Source organism: Aythya ferina (genome assembly GCF_964211825.1).
Source record: "Aythya ferina genome assembly, chromosome: 16".
Taxonomy (NCBI): Eukaryota; Metazoa; Chordata; class Aves; order Anseriformes; family Anatidae; genus Aythya; species Aythya ferina.
In genome coordinates, this window is record NC_140315.1 from 15427940 (window position 1) to 15449601 (window position 21662).

General features: G+C 41.3%; 1 protein-coding gene across 2 annotated transcripts in view; it reads right to left on the reverse strand.

The window, feature by feature from the left end:
• The window catches only part of PREX1 (phosphatidylinositol-3,4,5-trisphosphate dependent Rac exchange factor 1), a 183338-nt gene that overhangs the window by 78754 nt on the left and 82922 nt on the right, over positions 1-21662 (reverse strand). For both annotated transcript variants that reach the window (XM_084537672.1, XM_084537671.1), the window contains exons 5-7: positions 20344-20445; positions 6432-6593; positions 941-1074 (exon numbers count right to left, since the gene is read on the reverse strand). In XM_084537672.1, coding sequence (XP_084393798.1) covers positions 941-1074; positions 6432-6593; positions 20344-20445 — 398 coding nt within the window. The remainder of the gene's footprint in view (positions 1-940; positions 1075-6431; positions 6594-20343; positions 20446-21662) is intronic.

Below are 21662 nucleotides of genomic sequence, written 5' to 3' on the forward strand. Positions count from 1 at the left end.
AAAATTTTAATGAACAAAAAAAATGGAAATTTAACCCACTTTTTGAAACAGAAGAATTTTCTTTGGATAAAACACTAGTTTTTGAGAAGTTCTAACTGGTTTGGCCATTCCACTAGGTCATTACCAGTAAAGAGGTATAAACTGAAGAAGAGGGAGGATATTACAGGAAGGAAAGGAAGAGGAGAATCTGAATAGTAGAGGACGTATGATAAATCCAGAAAAGACCAAGACACAGGAATGACACTAGAAGTGTGGAGGTGAAAAGCTTTAGAACTGAAATACGTTATAATTGCTGCAGAAGAAAATTGCCTTCCTCACTGCCAACACTATTTTAATAATAAGTAGTAGGTGTTAATAATGCTTAAGTTTTATAAGGTAAAATGATACAAAAATTGCCACTAGCATAAGAAAGGAAGACAATGCACAAAGCACATTGGCTGCAAATAATGAACAGCAACTTGCTGCTCATCTCTTCCTCTTTGCTCTGTGCCCTGCATCCACCTAATGTTCTCTTAGTCTTCCATTTTCCCCTTTCTTGGCTTTCTATCATTTTTCATGTCACCCTTTTCTGCTCAGAACAACCTCACAAAACAAGTTGGCAAGGCCTGCTTCTTCACATCACTCTTGGAGATCCATCTGCTCTGGGAAGCTTTCCAGTTTTAAGAACTCACTTAGTGATTTTTTTTTTGCACTGTATCAACTTCTTTATTTGGATTGTGTGCTTCTCAGAGTGGGGACCCCATTAATCTCTGGCATATTTATCTTACCATGTAGTAATTTCCTTCTCAAAAACAGAGGAAAGTCACACCTGTGACTCAGCCTTACATAGCAACAGGCAATACATGTACAGTGAGTGATTAGTAATTGACCGTACTTCCCATGTGCAAAACCTCTGAACCTCCATTTATAAAACCTCCATTATAAAAGCAGAGGGACTCACCTGGATTTCCTCTTGCAATAGACGAGTAAATTATCAAATAGAAAGAACATTCTCTCTTGGATGTTCCCTGCTGAGATTTTTAACAAAGTCCCTTGGAGCAAGAGCTGTGTGCAGATATCTGTAAGATTCGACCCCTGAAACAGAAAAGAGATCGTTTATTTTTCACTTTCTGTGTGCACACAACGAAGCACTTTTACTAAAGCTCTGTTATTTTATCTGTACATCATTAAATTGCCAAATGATTGATGCAATTAGGAGGAGGAAATCCTCAATTTCTTATTGCAACTAAACACATCATGCCTTTTCTGGGTTACAAATACTTTTTTACAAATCCTCATACTCTGTGATAAATATTCCTTAGATCCAAGAGAGTTTTCCTTAGAAAAATCTTTCATTCTCAAAGCAGTTGTTTTGTGAGTCTCTCAAGACCATTAGTCTTCCCTTCATATCCTAAGTATTCACTCAAAATATGACAAGTGATGGCTTTAGGAAAGCTTTATTTGAAAAAAAAAAAAAAAAGTGGTATTTCTCTAACATTGTAGATCTGATTATGGCATAAGTCACTGTTAACCATCCCAATGGAAAATCTTCTGAGTGGTGATCTGTCTCTCCAGCTCTTCTGTTAGAAGTACATGATGCAGCTGCTCTCCTTTCTGGAGCTCTAATGAACACATGCAAGTCAGAAACGTAGCCATGAAAACCACAGGTCAGGTCCTGGACACTGTGCTAGGTGCAAGGCATCATATGCACTGAACTGCAGATATGCAGATAACTAAGCTTGATGCTCAAGCCATTCAATCACATGAGGATCCCTGCAAACTGAAAACCAAAGTGGATTACTCTAAACCATTCAATCCCCAAATTGTTATTCAGATTATTCCTAGGAAAAGTAATCACATAGTCCTTCAGATGGGAGTTTTAGGGCCAAGGCAGTTGGGCACAAATGAAAATCAACCATGGGATTGTCCTGGGTCACTCTCAGAACATGCAAATTCCAAGTGTCTGCTCATTCTGAATGAGCACAGTTGAGAATCTGCTCTTCAGCTGCACCACTGACCAAACAAGATAGGTTTGGCTAAACCCTAGGCACTCGTTCCTCGGTCTACTCTTACTTCAAAGGTACAAGATCATCATATCAGGAAAAAAAATAAATAAAAAAAAAGGTTTCTTTTCAGGAAAACACATGTAGACGTAAGAAACATTTACTACTCAGTCCTGGAACACTTAATATTTTTTGCATTTCTTTTTGAGTTGGAAGGAAGAATAACTTAGGGTAACAGTGTGGGTTCCCTCCCATGATTGGCATGCAGATAAGGGAGTCAATCAGATAATGTGACCCACTGTCTTGAGTCTTACTGGAAAAAAGAACTGACTTTGGATTGCATGCCATTCATTATCAGCCAAACTGCTTGATTTGCAAAGGTCCATTAACTTTAATATTCACAAATACCACAAAAAACTTGTAAAATGTAATTCAACCTACTTACAGAAACTGAAGACATCTCTCTGAACAGGCATGAAATCCAGTTCTATCTAGAAAGTCACCCCAAAACGATTTGTTTGAATGATTTTAGACACTGTATGAGAGAATATTTTTCAGGAAGGCGCAGTCTGCTACCATTAAGCTATTCAGGGAAAATCACTGAATTGAAATCAGCCTTTCTAAATGTAATGCAGTCACTTTAAAGGTGTGAATAAAGTTTTAATGACATTGTTTTCTAAATCAAACCTTGCAAGCTGTGCTGTGTCTTGCTTTTAGTTAACAAGGAATCTGCTATTCTTTAAAGGCTGCCAACTACGGACATCAGTTTTGTGTATTCCACATACATGTATGTCTTTCTGTACTTTGGGGATTTAGTCATGCAGGAGCTAGCTCAACGCAATATTTCCATCTGCTGCCCTGGTATGTTTTTATTTTTTAAATCCACCTATAGAAGTACATATCCAGGAATGAGCACTTGTTAATTTGAAAATGACCTGCTGACCATGACTATCTACATGGGAATTCACTATATATCAGAAATATAACCCCAAAGCCAAGGAACACACACACAAATAGGAACAGAAACCAACCAACTGTATAACACAGAAGCATGTTCCCCACACGGTTTGCCCATGTAGAAATCAAGGCGTCACAGCACCTCAGCATCAAGTACTTAATTCACTAAAAGCCACACAGAGGAAGCAAAAGCAAGGAGCGCAGTGATATCAGTAATTGGACTTAATCTTTTACTGTCACAAGAATTACTAGGTAAAATTATCTGGCCTATTTTGTACAAGAAGTGAAAGCATATAAGTTGGTCCTCACCTTAAAATCTAAGAATCTTTATTTTTCCATCAGACCCATCATGATGGTATCTGAACATCGTTGATGCACTTCCTGTTTGCTGTTGGCCTAGCTACTTCCCATTTATACCAATCTGAGAGTTTTTTTCAATAGTAAGAAACAGAGCAGGAAGATTTATATGATGTTTTCAGAGACAAGAAAGGATTTCTCACCTTTCTAACTAGGACCAAGCTGCAGGCAAAAAAAAAAACATCATAGCTGGTGGAATTGCAAATTACAGCCAATTATAAAACACTTGATCTGCCCGAGCGCTAACACATCTTACAACTCATGCTGTTCTGTGATGGGGGTTTTGCTTCCCTAAACATTTCAGACTGGGAGAATGTGTGGATTCTTCATGTAGCAATTCCTTAGTGAAAATAATTCACAAGGATTCATGAGGAGGAGCTCACCCCACAGAATAATCAACATGTAATTAACCGATTCTTCACTAACCAAACAAAAACATTTTACAAAAAAGCTGGACTTCTCATGCATCCTCTACTTTTTTCCCCCTTTATTAAACTAGTATTTGTTTCCCAGAAGGATTAACCAGAATCAAATTGGCCTGCCTAGACTACTCCATAAAATACAACTACAAGGATTCTGTGCATTCCAGAAGGATGAATCTGAGAGAGTTCATTTAGATGAATAAAACTCCGATCAAGCTGCGGGTCTTCAAAGGCTCCCCAGGCTTGGCTTACTTTAACATGACCCATCATTATAATATGTTTCAGAAAGAGACTGATAGGATGATGCCAGCGTACGATAGTGAGAATGGTTGTATTCGAGGGAGAGACAGACTGGTAGGCAGAGATTTTGAAGGAAAAATGAGGAACCAAGGCAAATGCTCAAGAAAATAACTACTGCTCTTAGTGAAGCTAGAGATGACCCTTGGGAGCAAGAAGAGACATGGCAGACGTCGAATGATGTTACGTTGTTCCTCATGTTGGAAATGTTGAGGGTGGCGCTGATGGCAATGAGATGAAGATAGGTCAGGGATGGTCCCACTGGGACAGTTGTAAGAAAGCATCTGGTCATAGAAACCAGTGAAACTGTGCTGGTTTGGTTAAACAGATACTCTAGGTAAGGTGGAGCCTGTTCCAAATTAAGCGAAAAAATTACCGCCAAGCTTCATGTTGGGCTGCTTGCATATTCCACAGAGTCAGGATACCTCTCAGATAGTCATAAAGAACTTGGTCATAAGTAAGTTGAAGTTTACTTCTTTTTGACAATTTCAATGGCTTGTACTAAAACTGCTGGAAGCTATGGGCCTTATCAGATTAGTACGTGGTAAATAACCACACATACAGGACATAAACATTTCAGAATCTAAAACCATGATAATAGAGAAAGAGATTTTCTGTTTTCTAGGAGAGATTACCATCAGATGAACAGAAAATCTGAATGTGACATTTGCCTTATACACTTTCTCTAACAGACAGCTCTGTGGTTTGCATGGTTAAGTTAAAAATGTTTTTAATTCATCAGTTGCAACATTCCACAGGATAGGAGTTAGGAACACTTCTCACAAACTATGATATCCATCTGCAAGAACTGAAAACAGTTTTTTACTAACATACCACTTTGCACAAAAGTCCTAATTTGCAAGACTACGGCACTGTGGCAACCAAAAGATAAGACAATGTCTTTCAGTTTCAAATTGCTTTATGGGCACAAAAGAAAAAATGTGATCGTATTTAGTATTAGTCCACATCTGTGTTATAAAGCTAGCTTGCCTCCTCTCAATATGCCACAAGGAGATTCCACTCCTTGTGGCATAAAAGGAGTAACTTTCCACAGCTTACTACTAGTAGTCAAAAAAAACACTTCTCCCTTTTTGAACTTTTGGAGTGAGTGACATAAATGACTTTGTTACACATAAACAGATCTAAATGGGTTTTCAGGCCCAGAATGTTGCTGTGAATTAGTACCCCATCTCCCACCCCCAACACTGCAATAAGTTTGATACCACTTCATTTATGACATCGTGGACACTTTCAGAGTCATGTTTTGAGCTCTAGAGCTCAAAACATGCCTCTTGCCTAGAGGACCCACGAGCTGCATTGAACCTGACATGGTTTTAGCTGCTTCTGGAAGTCCTGCTATATCGAATATTACATGACCTTTTTTGTTTGTTGAGCTTGCTATCCAAAAAATAAATACACAGCTGGATATCTGGGTTGCTCTCGTGTCTTTAGCTGGATGCCAAGAACATCCTTGAGGGAAAAAATGAGCAAGGTTTAAAATACACACGAAAGACAGAAAAAACAACCCAAAAAAGATTTGTGGAGAACACCCAAGACTCCAAACATGAGGAGGCTTATACGACCTCTAAAAAGATGTCCTCAGCTGGCAATGATCAGCATCAATATTTTAAAAGTCAGTCTTGCTAAATGCCAACGCCAATCTCTTTATGAGACCATTTAACACCGCTGACTCCCTGTGGTGCACCTCCCAGAGGCTTCCAACTCCACTGACTCAAGGGCCTCAAGTAAAGTCATCACAAGATAAACTGCCAACCCTTTTGTGCATCATCCTGACTTCCCAGTATTTCTCCTGGGTGGCTCTTTTTTTCAGATTTCCTCTATCCCCAAGCTTCGTATCTCAGTTATCTCCCCCTCTTTATTTTTCTCTCTTCCAGAGTACATGCTTCCACCTATACAGATACACCTACTGATAAACACATCACTATGAACACATCTATGAAAAACTTAACTGGAGTAAATACAAATATACTAGTTGCTTTCTAACTGAGCCTTTATCTTATATACAGGAAATCTGTAGGAAGCCAACTTTCAAAGCTCCCACAAAAATGAAAGGCTTGTAGGAACAAAAACAGAACCTTATGTTATTTAGACCACTCCTGATTTCAACTTCTAGTTTTTTCCTTCAAATGAAACCTGACCATTTGAAATTTCAGTCCTTGCCAGCCTAGTACCTTTCTTTATTTCATGATCTGTTTCTTCTGCTACAATTTAGCAGCAGCAGCTTGTACTCCCCAAAATAAACATTGAATTCTAAACCTGTCAAAGTGATGCCACCCACAGCTTATAGTGCATTTACACATCAGAAGTCCCTGTACACAGTATGAACCACCAAACTTCAGCCCGCTAAACCATGCAGTAAATCGTCTCCAGAGGGCTTGCTAATCCTGCATCATACCTCCCATCCTTCAATGTGGGACTGCAACTGTTCAAGGGCTTCCAGTTTCTCCATCTGTCGCTTGGTCTCGTTGATATTTGTGCAGACCGTCTTCATTGCCTGCAATGCATTCTGGACAGCTGGGTGATCAGGATGCTTAGAGGGAGTCCTCTTAGCCAATTCCTTCAGAAAAAAATAAAAAATAAAAAAATTAGAAGTTGCATGTGGAAAGCAAACAGCATGAAAGTGCAGTCCTGCAGGAAAATGACAATAATGCAGCAGAATTAAAGAAAATTTGTGGGTACGTTACTGTAGATACTGTTCTCTGCTCTTCATGTGTACAGGGTTGCTGCTTTATATGAATGCTGCTAAATAAGTTAAGGAATTACTTACATTAAATGTATCAGATTAAAAGAGTTCAAGCCACAGATGTTTTGCTGTATCACATACATTTGCTTCTAACATGACCCGAGGCCAAATAAATTAAAATAAATTATTACATAAAAACCACACTGTCCACATCACACATGCACTGGCCTGTGGACCTAGACATGGTCTTCATCCTATACCATTCCCAGTGATACACATCCAACGTTTCACTGAAGCTGCACTGGGCCCCATCACAATCTGATGAAGACTGCCCATAGCAAGTCTCGTTAAGAACAACCAGAGCTATGGAAGTTGGGTTTTGTGTGAGGAATGGCCTTACAGGAACACCGCTAGGCTGTATATGCTGTACACAGTACTTACACAGACAGTCAGGTGTAGACTAATCCTGAAGGTGAAGCTTCAGGACCTAGGTTGTTTAAATCTATAAACAGCAAAAAATGCTACCAGATCCACCTCATACCAGAAGGGCCCTCATGACAAGCCTCTTTCCCTTGACTACGGCGGGATCCCAACATCACGCCACCCCTAACCTAGACTCCTCAGAGTACAGGTGTCCTCTGAGGGGAGGGGAGGAGCTGCCTCCGGCCCGGCACTGCCGGTCCCACTCACAGCTCTGCCCCATGAGGGTCAGCAGCAGCCTGCCCTGGCAGCCAAGAGGGCAAACAACATTTTGGGGTGTGTTAAACACAGCACGGCCAGCAAGGGAGCTTTTCCCACCACAATTCCTGTCAGTGGCCTTGCTTCAATATTGTGTGCAGTTCTGGGCTCGATGGTATAAAAGGATGTTAAGGTGCTTGAAAAGCACTCAGATCAGGGTAACAGAGCTGGAAGGCATGCCCTATAAGAGAGCCTGAGGGCACCTGGGTTGTCTAACCTGAAGAAAAGAAACTGAGAGGTGAGCTCGCTGCTCTCTGCAACTTCCTGAGGAGGGGAAGCGGAGAGGTGCTGGTCTCTGCTCCCTGGTCACCACAGGACACGTGGAAATGGCACAAAGCTGTGCCTGGGGAGGCTCAGACTGGATATTAAGAAGAATTTCTTTACCATTAGGGTATAACATACTTGGGTTTTTGGTCAGCCCTGAAGAGGTCAGGCAGTTGGATTATATGATCTTTGAAGACCCCTTCCAACTGAACTATTCTATTCTATTTTATTCTATCCTAAACATGCTTAAGAAAGGGCATGCCCCTTCCCCCAGTCGTGTTGAGGAAGGGAGTTAGGGAGCTGCTGGGTGGACAGCCAGAAGCCAGCCAAGGTCAATAACCACACTCAGGTAAGTGCCTATAGCTCTGGGTAGTCAGTCTGCATGTCCAGAAATCCCAGTGAAAGTCACTAGCTACAGGTGTCCCATGTTTGTTTGTTTGTTTGTTTTGTGTGTGTGTGTGTGAGGGATGTACAACGCTCATTTTATCAAGAAGAAAAGGAACACAAGACTAAATTGTCCAAGAGCAAGCCACATGCAGAACCAAGACTTTTTAGCGCTCAGTGCTTTTACCTCCAAGACAGGCACATGGCAAGTGGGGAGGGCTTTCCAAAAGGCAAACATGATGGCATGAGAAAGAGAGGTGCCAAGAGAACAGCAGGAGTTTAGCAAGGACTCCTCCTCACCTCTAGGAGGCTGTGGCATGTGTTTTGACTGGAGAGAGTAACAGAGAGATGAACAGCTTGTCTGCTCCCAAGGAGTTCATATGAGACTGCTTCAGTTGACTCAACATGCAATATCCCATAAACACTGCCCACTGAGGAACAACAAGATTAAAACTTGGGACCTGACAACATTTACCAGAGTTTGGCAAAAGGGGCAACCATTGTCAACTCACAATTAATCATTTTTTCAGACCAATGCTATTTTATAGTCATCCACAATTGGATAAAAATGCATTAACAAAACCTTAACTAAGGCTGATAGTTCCCTCTTGATACATAATACCATGTTTAACACCCACATTTTTACATTGCCTGGAATATTTCTCTTTCTCCCTACGTTATGTTTTGCCTCAACATGTTATTTGGTTGTTTTCAAGTCCCATGACTAAATGGCAAACTGCTGCTGAATTGCATCATTATTCATGAGAGAGAAAAAAAGAGTTTGAAATGGTGCCTGCACAGCAGTGTGGTCTGAACAGAGCTGAAATGCCTCAGCCCAGAGCTCCCACAGCTAAGGACAAAGACAGCCAAACTGTTCCAGGTGGTATTCATCCAAGATTAGAGATTACAATCCCCAAATGTTTGTCATGGGCTCTGACAAGGTTTATTCTGTGGTCCGATTTGTCTTTGACTTCTCCACGTTGGCATGTCAACCTAAGCAAGCATCTCCTCACCACGCTGTTTTTTGCCATGTTGACATTCAAGATCTTTGTGCCATGCTGTCTTGCTTGACACTGACATACTCTGATTGCAGGTATGATCCTGAGTACAGCTGCGGCTTGCCTCCCCTGAGTTGGTAGCACAACTGTAATAAAAGCTCTGCTCCTAAACTGGCTTCTGTCCTCACATGCCCTCTAGATCAACTTACCTGGCGCTTCTAGGGTGAAGGTATGTAGCCTGTGAGACAGCAGAGGGATGTGAGCTGAAGCTCAAGTCCTGCTGAAGCTTGCATTACCTTGTAGTAACTCCAATAGCTGCTAATCCAACCACTTAGCTAATCCAGACAGTGTGCTGCTAAATCATGGATCTTTCTCTGTCCTAGTGTTGATTCATACATCAGCTCTACAAAGTTCTCCAGACAGAAGTCTCTTTTAGTGCGTGACAGGTTTGTGCATACCTGGCTGTACTTTTCTACTAGCAGGAATGTCTGCAGAATAAATCACTGGACCGTGAGGTGCAGAATATTGTCTATATTAACTTAGTTTGCAGAACAACCTAAACTCAAGTCTGCACCTTGAGATGAAACTATTCAGCTACTGAGACACCTGTAAGTAACACAAAAGACAGGTCTCCTGAGAATCCAGACACAACAATGGGAGGTACTCTCATTCCTACCCAGACAGATCCTGGAGACAGAAAGGTCCAAATGAATGGGGGGTATGTCCATGTTTGTCCAGTAAAATGCGACTATTCAATTCTTTGGATAGACTTGGCATTTTGAGAACTTATTCACAGCTGCAATTTCTCCTTCCTCAAAATTACTGACAGTGATTGACAATTGCTGAAGGACGATGGAGGAGATGGGTTACATGCTGACAACCAGGAATCCCACTAAGAGAGGAGTTAATGATTGTAACTCTTGGATGATTTACAAAGTAACACATGCAGAAGAAAGGGAAGCTGCCTGCTACAACTGTCAGTCACTATCACAAATGTAATTCCCTGGGGAATTTCTCACCCCACTTTTGTTCAAAGTGAGGCCAGAGCAAGTAAGGAGAAGAGAGGGCTTGCACCTTGGTGACACCAGCTTCTGTTTCCAAAACAGAGAACAACTTTTGCTACATGACTCTCATGAAAATCTTTGCTTGTAAGCAAAGAGAGACAGCTTGTGGCACACATCCATCTCCCTGGCTCCAGCAGCACAGTAGCCTGCTTTGATGCCCCAGACAACACCTCCTGTTGTGTCCTCATACTCTGCAGAACACCCCCCAGCTGCTCTGTGCCTCCTCATGCCTGAAAGCCAGGAAGATATGGGAGCAAGTGTCTACTTTCTGACCCCCAGCATTTTATGCAGTGGCTGCTATTGTGAGGAAAATTAAGCTCTTTGACACTCATGAGTCTTTCCTCATTCTCCCTTTCCCCTATACCTTCCCCCTCCAGCCTCCCGACTTTGGGTAATGCTGTCTTGTCAAAGAAGGAAGGGCAGAAAGTGGCACCACAGCACCTTCCCCACCCCTACTAGCTGCCTGCAGCGCTGACCAAGAAGCATGAGAGGACGCTGGAAAAGGCAGGGAGAGGAGTGCTGGCTGGGCACTCGTCTGCCTCAACAGCAGCAGCAGCTGAAACAGTCGGAGCAGTGGCACTCCGTTGGGGCAGGTGTCTCGCTTGTCCCACCGCTACTCAGTCCTAAGCTGGGCAAGGAAGAGACCTGCTGCTCTGCCACTGACAGCCCCTGAAAGAGCAGAGCCCGGCACTTCTGAAACACAACCAGGGAGCTCTGGGTGCTTATTTAGTCTAGTGACAGATTTATGATGTGTAAACTATGAGAGCATTTGCCAACATGTTGAAAGGCAGCTGAGAGAGAGACCAGATGGCAAACCTTGGGTATGATGGCCCTGTCTTCCATACAGCTCGTCTATACAGCTGTCTGGAAGGACTTTACGTATTGCAACTTGTGCACCACAAGGCCTAGGACATGAGGTTGCCACCACTTGCAGAAATCTATTCCTTGCAAAGAGTGTCTTAAACTAATTCATAAAACATCTACCTTCTAGCTACAAAGTTGTTAATCCTTCAGACTAACTAGCAGTTGAGAACAGAAAAGCTGGTATTTTTCACAGCCTTTCTAATCTTCAGTGCTATCCTCTGACTTCTCTGTCTTGAAAAAAAAAAAGTTGCAAACATATTCTGTATTATAAGCTTGAAAAAAAGACTGTTCTTTAATAAACACAGATCAAAATGGGAACTGTCTCCTCTCAGCACAGCATTTTCTTTTTATTTCACAGCTTTTTCATAGCTGCCAAGTTTGAAGTTGTGCCACTCACAGCACCTATACACAGAGCCCGACTGCTTTTATGAGTGGAGTAACAGCACTCAGACATCCACAGCCAGCTGTAGTGTCCCTCTAAACAGCATGCAGAAAGGAAGGACAGGTAATCTACCTATCTACCCAAATCTACCCTATTTTCATTTAAAACTTTAGTCCTATCACCATAGCCCTACATAGAGGGCTCCTCATCTTTCCTGTAGGCCCCCTTTAAGTTCTGGAAAGCTTTTATAAGGTTTCCCTGAAGTCTGCTGTTCTCCAGACTGAACTTCCCAAGGTCTCTCAGCCTCTCTTCACAGCAGAGGTGCTCCAGCCCCCTGATCACCCCTGTGGCCCTCCTCTAGACCCACTCCAACAGCTCTACACGTCCTTATACTGGGGGCTCCAGACCTGAATGCAGCACTGCCCGTGGGATTTCATGAGAGCAGAGGGGGAGAATCATCTCCCTTGACCTGAAAGTTTCCAGGAGGATCTGCTGAAGGATCTTGCCAAGCACAGAGGTGAGAATGACTGAGCTGTAGTTCCCCATGTCTTCTTTTCTTCCCTTTTTAAAAATTGGGGTGGTGTTTCCTCTTTTCCAGGAAGTGTGAACTTCAGACTGCCATGACTTCCCAAATGTGACAGATAGTGTCTTAGAAAGTTCATCTACCAGTACCCTCAGGACCTTTGGATGCATCTCATCAGGACCAATGAACTTGTGCACCTTCAGGTTCCTTAAATGCTCTTGCAGCTGATCTCCTCCTTCATTTTCCCAGCCCTGCCCTTGCCTTCTGCATTTGGGTGATGTGGTTAGAGCACCTGCCGGTAAAGGCTGAAGCAAAAAAGTCATTGAGTAGCTCAGCCTTCTCCATATCCTGGGTAACCACATCTCCTGTTTCCTTCAGGAGGGGACTCACAGTTTTCCTAATCTTCCTTTTATCACTGACATCGTTGTAGGAACCCTTCTTGTTGCCCTTGATTTATTAGACAGTGTCTTTGTATTCCTCTCAGGTTACCTGTCCCTGCTTCCATCCTGTGTTTCTTTTTTTGTGTCTGAGTTTGGCCAGGAGCTCCTTGTTCATCCATGCAGGCATCCTTGCACTTTTGCATGATTTCCTCTCTGTATGGATGCATCGCTCTTCAGCTTGGAGGAGGTGAGCCTTGAGTACTAACCAGCTTACTTCACCCCTATGTGTAGATGAACCTATGCAACAATTTCACATGCTTCCACATGACCAGGTTTGGATCCCTGGATAACAAATTGCACTTGGAAACTGATTCACAAAGGTGAAATTGGAAGCTACAATTTGTCAACTTATCCTCGGAAGAAACAGTGTAGATAGAAGTAACAGATACATAGGTAAAGCTCTTGCTTTTGGATTCTATGAGACTATTTGGCTTCTTAGTTCCATCCAGAAAGTCTAACAATCAGGAAATAACTATGAAGGAAAAGGCCCTGCTAGAGACTTAAATGCTGCCTTACTTCTATTAACTGTACCAGAGAGAGAGGGAGAACTCTACAAAGAAATGCCAATCTCCAATTATGCAATGTAGTGAAAGGATTTCCAACTGAAGCATTTCAGTATCAGATACAGCTTTAAATAGCTGAAGGCTAAAACAGTTCCAAACATGACAGAATCTAAATATAAAAGCTAAATCACATAAGAAATAAGACACATCAGCTGTTCGTGCATTTGTCATTTTACTAATTGTGCTTGATGCCTCAAAAAAGAAACAAAAAAACTCTGAGGACAGACCTTAGCAACAAGAACATTGCACAGGAAGATGCAAAAAGGTAGCAGGGGGATGCTGAGCGAACAATGCAGGCAGGCAGAGGAAACTAGAGGTTTTTCAAATGTAAACACACTTTTAATACTTCCTAGCAGAAAGGATGTTATTCTGCTTAACTGATCTTTTTTTTTTTAAAAAAAGAAGCCTGTGTCATCCTTTCACATGTCCTCCCTGTCACACAAAGATGTGCTTAAAAATGACACCTGAACATGTTTTGCAGTCAAAATTTAATTTCTGTAAGTCTCTATATTTTAAAAAAACTCTATCTTCATACTTTTGAAGACACTCACACACGGCTTTAACATGAATTCTGTGCAGTGACTTAACACTGCAAATCATTGCTCACCAGGCTGTGTCACTCTGCACTACAAACCAGTACATGCATAAAACATGGTTTCAGAGATACATCCGTTGTTAATTCAGTGAACACCTCAGGATTACAGAGATAACAAAGACACTATATTCCTTATCAATTCAAAAAGTCATGGTAATAAGCAGTTCAGTTCCAAACCGTGGGTAAAAAAAACATCACCACCACCAAAAACCACAACATGCATAAGAACACATTAACACCTTGCTGCAAAGATCAATGTAGCTAGAATTTTTGTATTTGTGTCTTTCAGTTTACATGAATTAAAATGAATTTTGTACTTTAACCAACCAGAAAATAGATGCTACACCATGCTCTGCCTACCCATCAATCACAGCAGTTTTTATCCTGTGTGTTTTTTAAATTTATAATTTATGTCACTGCCTCTGCAAGGTAAAGACTAGACAGCAATAAATCACTAAAACTGATTACATTAGATGTGCCATCAAATCTTCAACATACGCTTAAAAATTAAAGTGAAACAAAAAGATGTTTTATATATATTAGCAGTTATTTGTGATTATACATAAAAAGCACTGAAGACAGAGTATGATTTATAAATTGGCAGTATTCCTTACAACTCTGTACGGTGTATATATAATTTTTAATGCTGTAACATTATGCTATGAAGACTTGGATTTTAACCAGGCAATATTATGAATCTAAGAGCAACATCACTCTTCTGAGGATTGACGGGGGAGCAAAGCCCTGAAGGTTAAACGTACTCAATTAGGGCTAATTAGAAGGTTTTGTTCCTTAAACATCGCTGAGAGGAATGCAGAGGAAAAAGAGGGGAGTGAAGGAGTTTTCTTCATTCTGTTCTGTGTCCCCAGCACTGGCTTCCCATCTCTGCCTTTCACTGCATTTGTTCAGACCTGTGTACACCTCACTGCTGGGCTCTCCCCTACAAGAGGGCTCTGAGCCTGGACACTCAGCTTTCTCCTCCAGGTTTTTCTTTTCCTCTTAGGGCCAATGTGTCTTCCGTCACATGAAGCAATACATAATAACTGCCCTAAATCCTCCACAGAGTTGCATGTATTATGAGATATTTTTAAAGTATCAGAAGTGTAATGTGCATTTCTGGCTGGAGACTTAGCAATTCCTTAAGAGAACAGACATCAACTAAGAAACAAGCTCTGTGACATGCACTAGGCTATCAGGAGCCTGTAGGGGTGCAGCCATCATGTGCTTCACATTCCTCGCATGTTGGGAGGAAGGAGACAGAAATGACTGTTCCTAATCCCTACCCCCAGTGGTGTGATTAACTCATGATCACTCTTCCCCTAGGGTTTTCTTCTTGCTGACATAAACGCTCTTTATTAGGGGGAAAAGGCTATTTCTGTTCAGAGATTGGTTTACACAACAGCTGCTTCTACTCCTAAGACGTATAGTTACCGCTAATTAATACAGAGTCATACAATTATTATCAGCGAGACAGAGCTGCCTTAATCCAAGACGTTCTGCTAGAAATATTTACTCAGCAAGCTCTGCAGTGTACACATCCGCAATGGAGTTTCAAGTCGCTCGCACCGTATATGCTCTCAAGCTCTGTCCATCTGTTTGTCTTTTCTGCTTACCAAATTGTAATGCCCATCACAGCAAGTACAGCTCCATTTCGTTCAAGCCTACTCAAAGGCTCTTTTCTGGCCTTTAAGGAAAATTTATAATGCATCTCATTGCTAACAGACAAACATTCAGAGCTCCAACACACCCAAACAGACTTCAAATTCTCTGCTGAAGTGTGACAGCAAGGGAAAGAAGTGGGAGATGGATACATTAGGGAGGGCTTGGACTGGGGATAAAACTAATTTACTGACCAACAAGTTTGTGCTAATTCTCTTCTCAGGCTGCCTGGAGCAGACAAAAACTGTACTAGGGAAAAAATATTATCATTTCTTCTCTGATTGCACAGGGATTGTGAAACACCATGGCGAGGTCTGAGTCCCACGCTTCAAACCAAAGACAAGGCTTGCAAACTGACTTCCAAGGAAGGCAACCAAAATTTGAAAACTGTTTAGTCAGATGCTCCAAAGTTGCTGTGTTTGATGCACAAAAAAAGAAACTGCAAAAAAAAAAAAAAAAAAAAAATTGAGCTTTATCAATCACCATCACCTGAATGATCATTTTGTCTCCTTAATTTTTTGGTTAAAAAAATTAAAAAGTTTGGTCAGAGGATGTGAAAACGTAAGATCAATTACAAGATGCCATACTTTACATTGGAAATAACTTATAAGATTTGTTTAAGTTGTATCTGCACTTAGAGATATTCCAGTATGCTATTCCTAATTAAGTAACCCAGATCAATTTCATGTGAGATCCTATTATTCTGGAATAACAACACTCACATATTGAATTAATCAAAAATAGTTATCACATTTTAAAAGTGCCTTTCCCTATTATTTATGGCTGGCTTTCAAACATATAAGTCTGAGTTACTACATTCACATTATCTTAATCAAACCTAACTACTTAGCAATCCTAAATGATTATACTATAACAAGGTCATTTCAAAGTTATCAGAAAATCTGGATGTTCACAAATTCTTATTAAAAACACAAATAGAAAAGTAGGATAACATGGTGATTTTTCTAATCAGCTGTAATACATAGTATCTGTTTGCCCTGGGAATTAGATAAAATAAGATCCAATTCCCATGAATACAAAACTGCTATTTCAGGAGCAATAACTGCAGTTCAGTGGCAAGGGGAGAACAAATGCTTAATTTGAGGGTTGTGTTATTTTTGAATCTTTTTTTTTTTTTTGATTGGTGAGTTGCATTTTCCTGGTCAGCACTAACACAAACCAGCTTATCTTAGCTTTCTTCATGTCTGAAACAGTCATGTCCACGGTGGTAATTTTGTGCCAGCAAGCATCAGACAAGTCTCAAATGGGACACAGTTCATTGACCATGAGCTCACTAGTTTGAGAATCAGCATCAGTTAGATGTTCTAATGATCACAGATATTGCTGGAGCTGAATACCCCCTAGTAATGGCATAACCTCACTAACTGAGGCAGATTTGTTGCTTAACAGAAACTAAACTCCCTTCAGCTTTTACTTGAAATTTTTATGTCCTGCCCAGGAAATTATAAGTAGCAAACTGTGTGATTTATATCAGCCTGTATACATAAAGAAATCTCTAGAAAAATGGAATGCAACATTACAAGACCCATTATTGCAGCTCTCCCTGTTCACTCCCTTTGTAGCTCTTTGCTCTACGCATGTGTGGGGTTCTGAGAGAACAGTAACAGATCCAAACACCCGTGCCCCCATCCCACAAGGCAGGCACAGTGTAGGCATCAAAGGCACAATTAACTTCATTCTACCCTATTGTGGCTGCAAGCGAAGAGACGCTGCTTAGTCTTAGCCTTCCTGGTGGTATTTTTGGCTTTCAAATAAATGAGGTTTGTGCTTGCTGGCTTCTTGACATACACAACTGTGTACATGTGAGAAAGTAAAAACCACACACCTTATTTCCATAGGCCAATATTTGTTCCCCAGAGCACAACGCCTTCAGTTACCATTGTACTTGGAAAGACCATAGTTCAGAGAAACTTATTTTAGGCTTTTGATCACTCCCTCTTTGCAAAGCAAACTCTTAAAGAAGAGCAAGCAAGACCGTTTCATTCATAGTTCTTCCAATCACTGACACAGAACCTCATACTTTCTGAAAAATTTGTCCTATAATGGTAGAGGAACAGGAAAGTTTAAGTTGAAGAATACCGAAGAGTCACTGCATCGAAAATACTACTACCCTGTAATCAGAAGTGTGCAACTCCTCTGGCATTTGAGTGACAGAGCATCTCTCACTCATTTCTGAGTAAAATCCCTGAAATTTCAGGATTTTTTGTAATATTGGCAGTTTCTGACATTCTAATATTTTGATGGGCTTTTAAAACAGAATAGAGATTTTGATTTGCAAGTCAAACTTCTGTCTGTAGCTAAAATGTCAGATTATTCAAACTGATAGAGATCTACAACTCAATTACATTTTCCAAAAAAGCTTAGAAATTAAGCAAGTCTAATTAGCAACAGGTGATTCGGCAACAGGTGGTCAGAAACAGTGCAGAAAACCACATTGGATTCAGCTTATCAAAAAGGTCACAGAGCAGAATAAGAGAAACACAGCACGTTAACACTGATATTCTGGTTCAAAAAGATTGAGAAGTACTGAGATAAAACTGCTCAAAGATCACTGAAGATGAACATAGCAAAGGTACAGCAGATTTTGACCATTCTGGCTCTATGAAGATGTCTCCAGCATGGAACCAGTAACGAGGTGAAGGAACCTGGCCCGCAGGCTCTGTACCTAATGATTCCCTTCATGCAAAGGGTAACTGTGACAGGAAATCTGCAGGAAGTTAACGCTTCATCTTTCAGTAGCAGCACAAATGTAGAGAACGGTTCAAAAGTAAAAATACAGGCACTGGTTCCTCTGACTGAAGATTCTTAGAAAATAAGAAAGGGATCTCTGCAAAGAACCAAGACAATCTTATATTTTCACATCTTTAACATGCTGGTAGATAGCAATCAGTGAACACACCTCATATTGAAAATGAGAAAACACTACCAAAATATTAGGTCAGGAATGCACATCTCAAGGTCTGCACATCCCCCCTTCCAGTCACCATATCAGATGCTGCAGGAGCTCTCTTTTTGTGCAAATCAATGTTGCTCACAGTCATCAAACAGACCCACAAACTGAACAGCTACCAAATTCTCTCCATAATAACCCCACATAAACAAATACACTGGACTTAAACTGAGGCATCATTACATTTTCCATTATCCCTATATAACCAGGCTTCTCTGAAGATAAGAACTGAACTGTGTTCAGTTTTGGGCCCCTCGCTACAAGGACATGAAGGTGCTTGAGCGGGTGCAGAGAAGGGCGACAAAGCTGGTGAGGGGCCTGGAGAGCAAGTCCTACGAGGAGCGGCTGAGGGAGCTGGGCTTGTTCAGCCTGGAGAAGAGGAGGCTCAGGGGCGACCTTATCGCTCTCTATAGGTACCTCAAGGGAGGCTGTAGCGAGGTGGGGGTTGGTCTGTTCTCCCACGTGCCTGGTGACAGGACGAGGGGGAATGGGCTTAAGTTGAGCCAGGGGAGTTTTAGGTTAGATGTTAGGAAGAACTTCTTTACTGAAAGGGTTGTGAGGCATTGGAACAGGCTGCCCTGGGAAGTGGTGGAGTCACCATCCCTGGAAGTCTTCAAAAGACGTTTGGATGGAGAGCTTAGGGATATGGTTTAGTGGGGACTGTTAGTGTTAGGTCAGAGGTTGGACTCGATGATCTTGAGGTCTCTTCCAACCTAGAAATTCTGTGATTCTGTGATAAATCAGAGCTGGAGCCACTCATGTGCTGCCTTGATCTAGACACCTTTGCCTCATCTTGACTATTATTAGTACTCTGAGAGAAATGCCTGCAGCAGTCCCTCACATCAGCTTCTCCCATGTGCCTAATAGCAGGGGAAAGGAAACGAAGAAACCACGTCCAGTCATTTAAAACTGTAAGAGCAATCTGCACTCCAGTGGATTGACTGGACTGATAAACTGTCCATATACACGTAAATCTCAGTAACAGGTCCACAAGACATGGTACATGAACACCTACTGTAAGATGGGTTTGTGCTGTATAGACCAAAAAAATGATTCCACCTGTAGGAAGGACATATTTTGAAAATCTACCTCTTGAAAGCTCCAATTGGATAGAGGGAAATAATTTAAATATTAAGAAGGTGAAACAGAACTCTAATAAAGGGAAATACATCACTATTGAACTAACCAACTTGTACCTATGAAAGCCCTTATTCAATCTGAATTTACAAGCACAGCACCGCAATAATTTTACACTACATACACTTGATTCACATGGTCAGCCTGTGACTAAGAACACTAACTCATCACAGAATTGTTTTCTTCCACAATTAAGGGACCTTTCTTCTGAGATAAAAGGTAGCTGCTTCTTGTATTTTTTTATTACTTAACTTTATCTTAGTAAATATAATGTCACTCTAAGAATGACACCCCTGAAAATTCATGGCTTTTAGCCAAAGAGTAGCTGCAAGGCCAATGATGTTGCAAGCTCTCCCAGAAACCACTTTCTCCTTTTCCTTCTCCCCACCAGGCATGTGACCCAGCCCTGACCTGGAGGATGAGAGGCAAGTTAGTTCTCTGTAGGTCTCTCATTCTTCAACTCCTACACTAAGACTGCTAGCAAGGGGGCCAATTAGTGCCAATTGCAGTAGTCATTTCTGCAATGCCACCTGTCCATTGGGAACTTGTCTGAGACAACCAAACAGGTTTCAAACAAGCCTCCAAACAGCTGTCAGATGATAAAGAACTTTGATCATTACTGACCTGAAAACACTCAAACTAGAGACCTAGTGATGAAAGATGTCTCCTGTTTCCAGTCCCCACAGCCGTAGAGTTCCTCAGAATACTGATACAATTCTGTTTGAACACAGCTTTTCAGGAAGTGGTTAAAACAGCACTCAAGTCTTAACAAACATCAGAAGAGATCTGAAGTCAAAAGACATTAGCTAGACAGTAAGTCACCCTGTCTGGTCTACTCACACCATTACAACTTTAACAGCCTGGCAGCATCAGTCAGCTTTTTGACTGTACCCACAAAAAGCCATGTTCTGCAAAGAGCATCCAGCTTTTGGAAGTACGTGCCAGGCAGGTAGAAGTGACAGCAAAATCCATGGCTAAGAAGTTGCAAAAATCACTCCAACAGTAAAACAACGAGCTAGAGAAATTCTTTTGTTGGTTTTACCTTAAGCAGAAGTGGATACTTGCAAATTCGCTGAATCGGCGTCAGCAGATAACCCTCCAGTGGAATGTCTGTTGTCTTTCTGCCTCCCAAAAGCATGCAACTCTATAATCAAAAAAAGGAAACAAATGTTAACCCAGACACAACACTTTCACATGCTCTTTGACATGATTTTCTGTTTCTATAATACATACATACTATGGTCACAAAGAACTTTGCCATCCTAAGATAAAGGAAATGAGACTTCATTCACCACTGAAATATGGCCATCAAGTTAAGCCTGATTCTCTGCGAATCAGCAAAATAAATATCTCTGTGGATAACAGTGGCTGTATAGAAAGGTCTCTTCTCAAAGGAATACTAAACAGCTGGTGACTCAGAAAAAAAGTGTCATAATACCATGACAATCAGCAAAACCTAGATGCACCATTACCTAAAGGAATCCAACCTACCCCCACAATCAACACGGCCATTTGTCTTCATGCACTATGCAAAGTTTGCACTATTGGTCCAGAAAACTCAAAGGCTAAAATAAAACATACTAAGTAGGAGTCATGTAGTTAACTCTTGGCCAGTCTCTGCATCTGAAGGAAATCAAATATAGCTCTGAAATAAGTGAGTCATCTGCATCACATCCACCAATTCTCTGGCAAAACATTATGTCTAAACCCAGCTGGACAAACAGCATGGGCTAAACACTGCAAATGTAGCTCTGAACCAGCCACAGCGCATGATGCTGCTTGCCCAGCAAAGAAGTTACAGGACTTGCGGGCAAAGCCGCTACATGGAAAGGAGAACGCTGATGCAACAGACGATTAAATTTAAGGAAACCAGATTTCAGTAATTCTACTGCTCAAAAAAAAAAAATCCACTGTTTCAACATTAACTATTCTTGTAGCCCTGTGCTTTCCAGACAAAGGTGAAGGGCATTTCTGTACCCAGGACAGTGACTACTCTTCCAGCATTGCTTGAATATAGCAAGAAAGGTGACAATATAAAACCTTAAGAAATATTGGACCAATACACAAAAGAAACAGAAATCCAAACAGCTTTTAGGTTAAGAAACAGATGCAGCAACCGATCAACCCTCGCAATACTCATATAAGTTCTCACACCTTTGGGGGGGCATTCTGGGGAAATCATTTCACAGACAAATTTGTGCACACTACAAGAGATGTTTAATTTCTTAGTAGATTATGGAAATTCTCAGGGCTGCCGTGGAAGGGGAATTTAAGAACTGAGTATGGCATAGGAGAACCTACAGTCCCTCACCTGTCTTTATTTCTTCACAATAATCTGTAATCTCTGTGATAAACAATCAC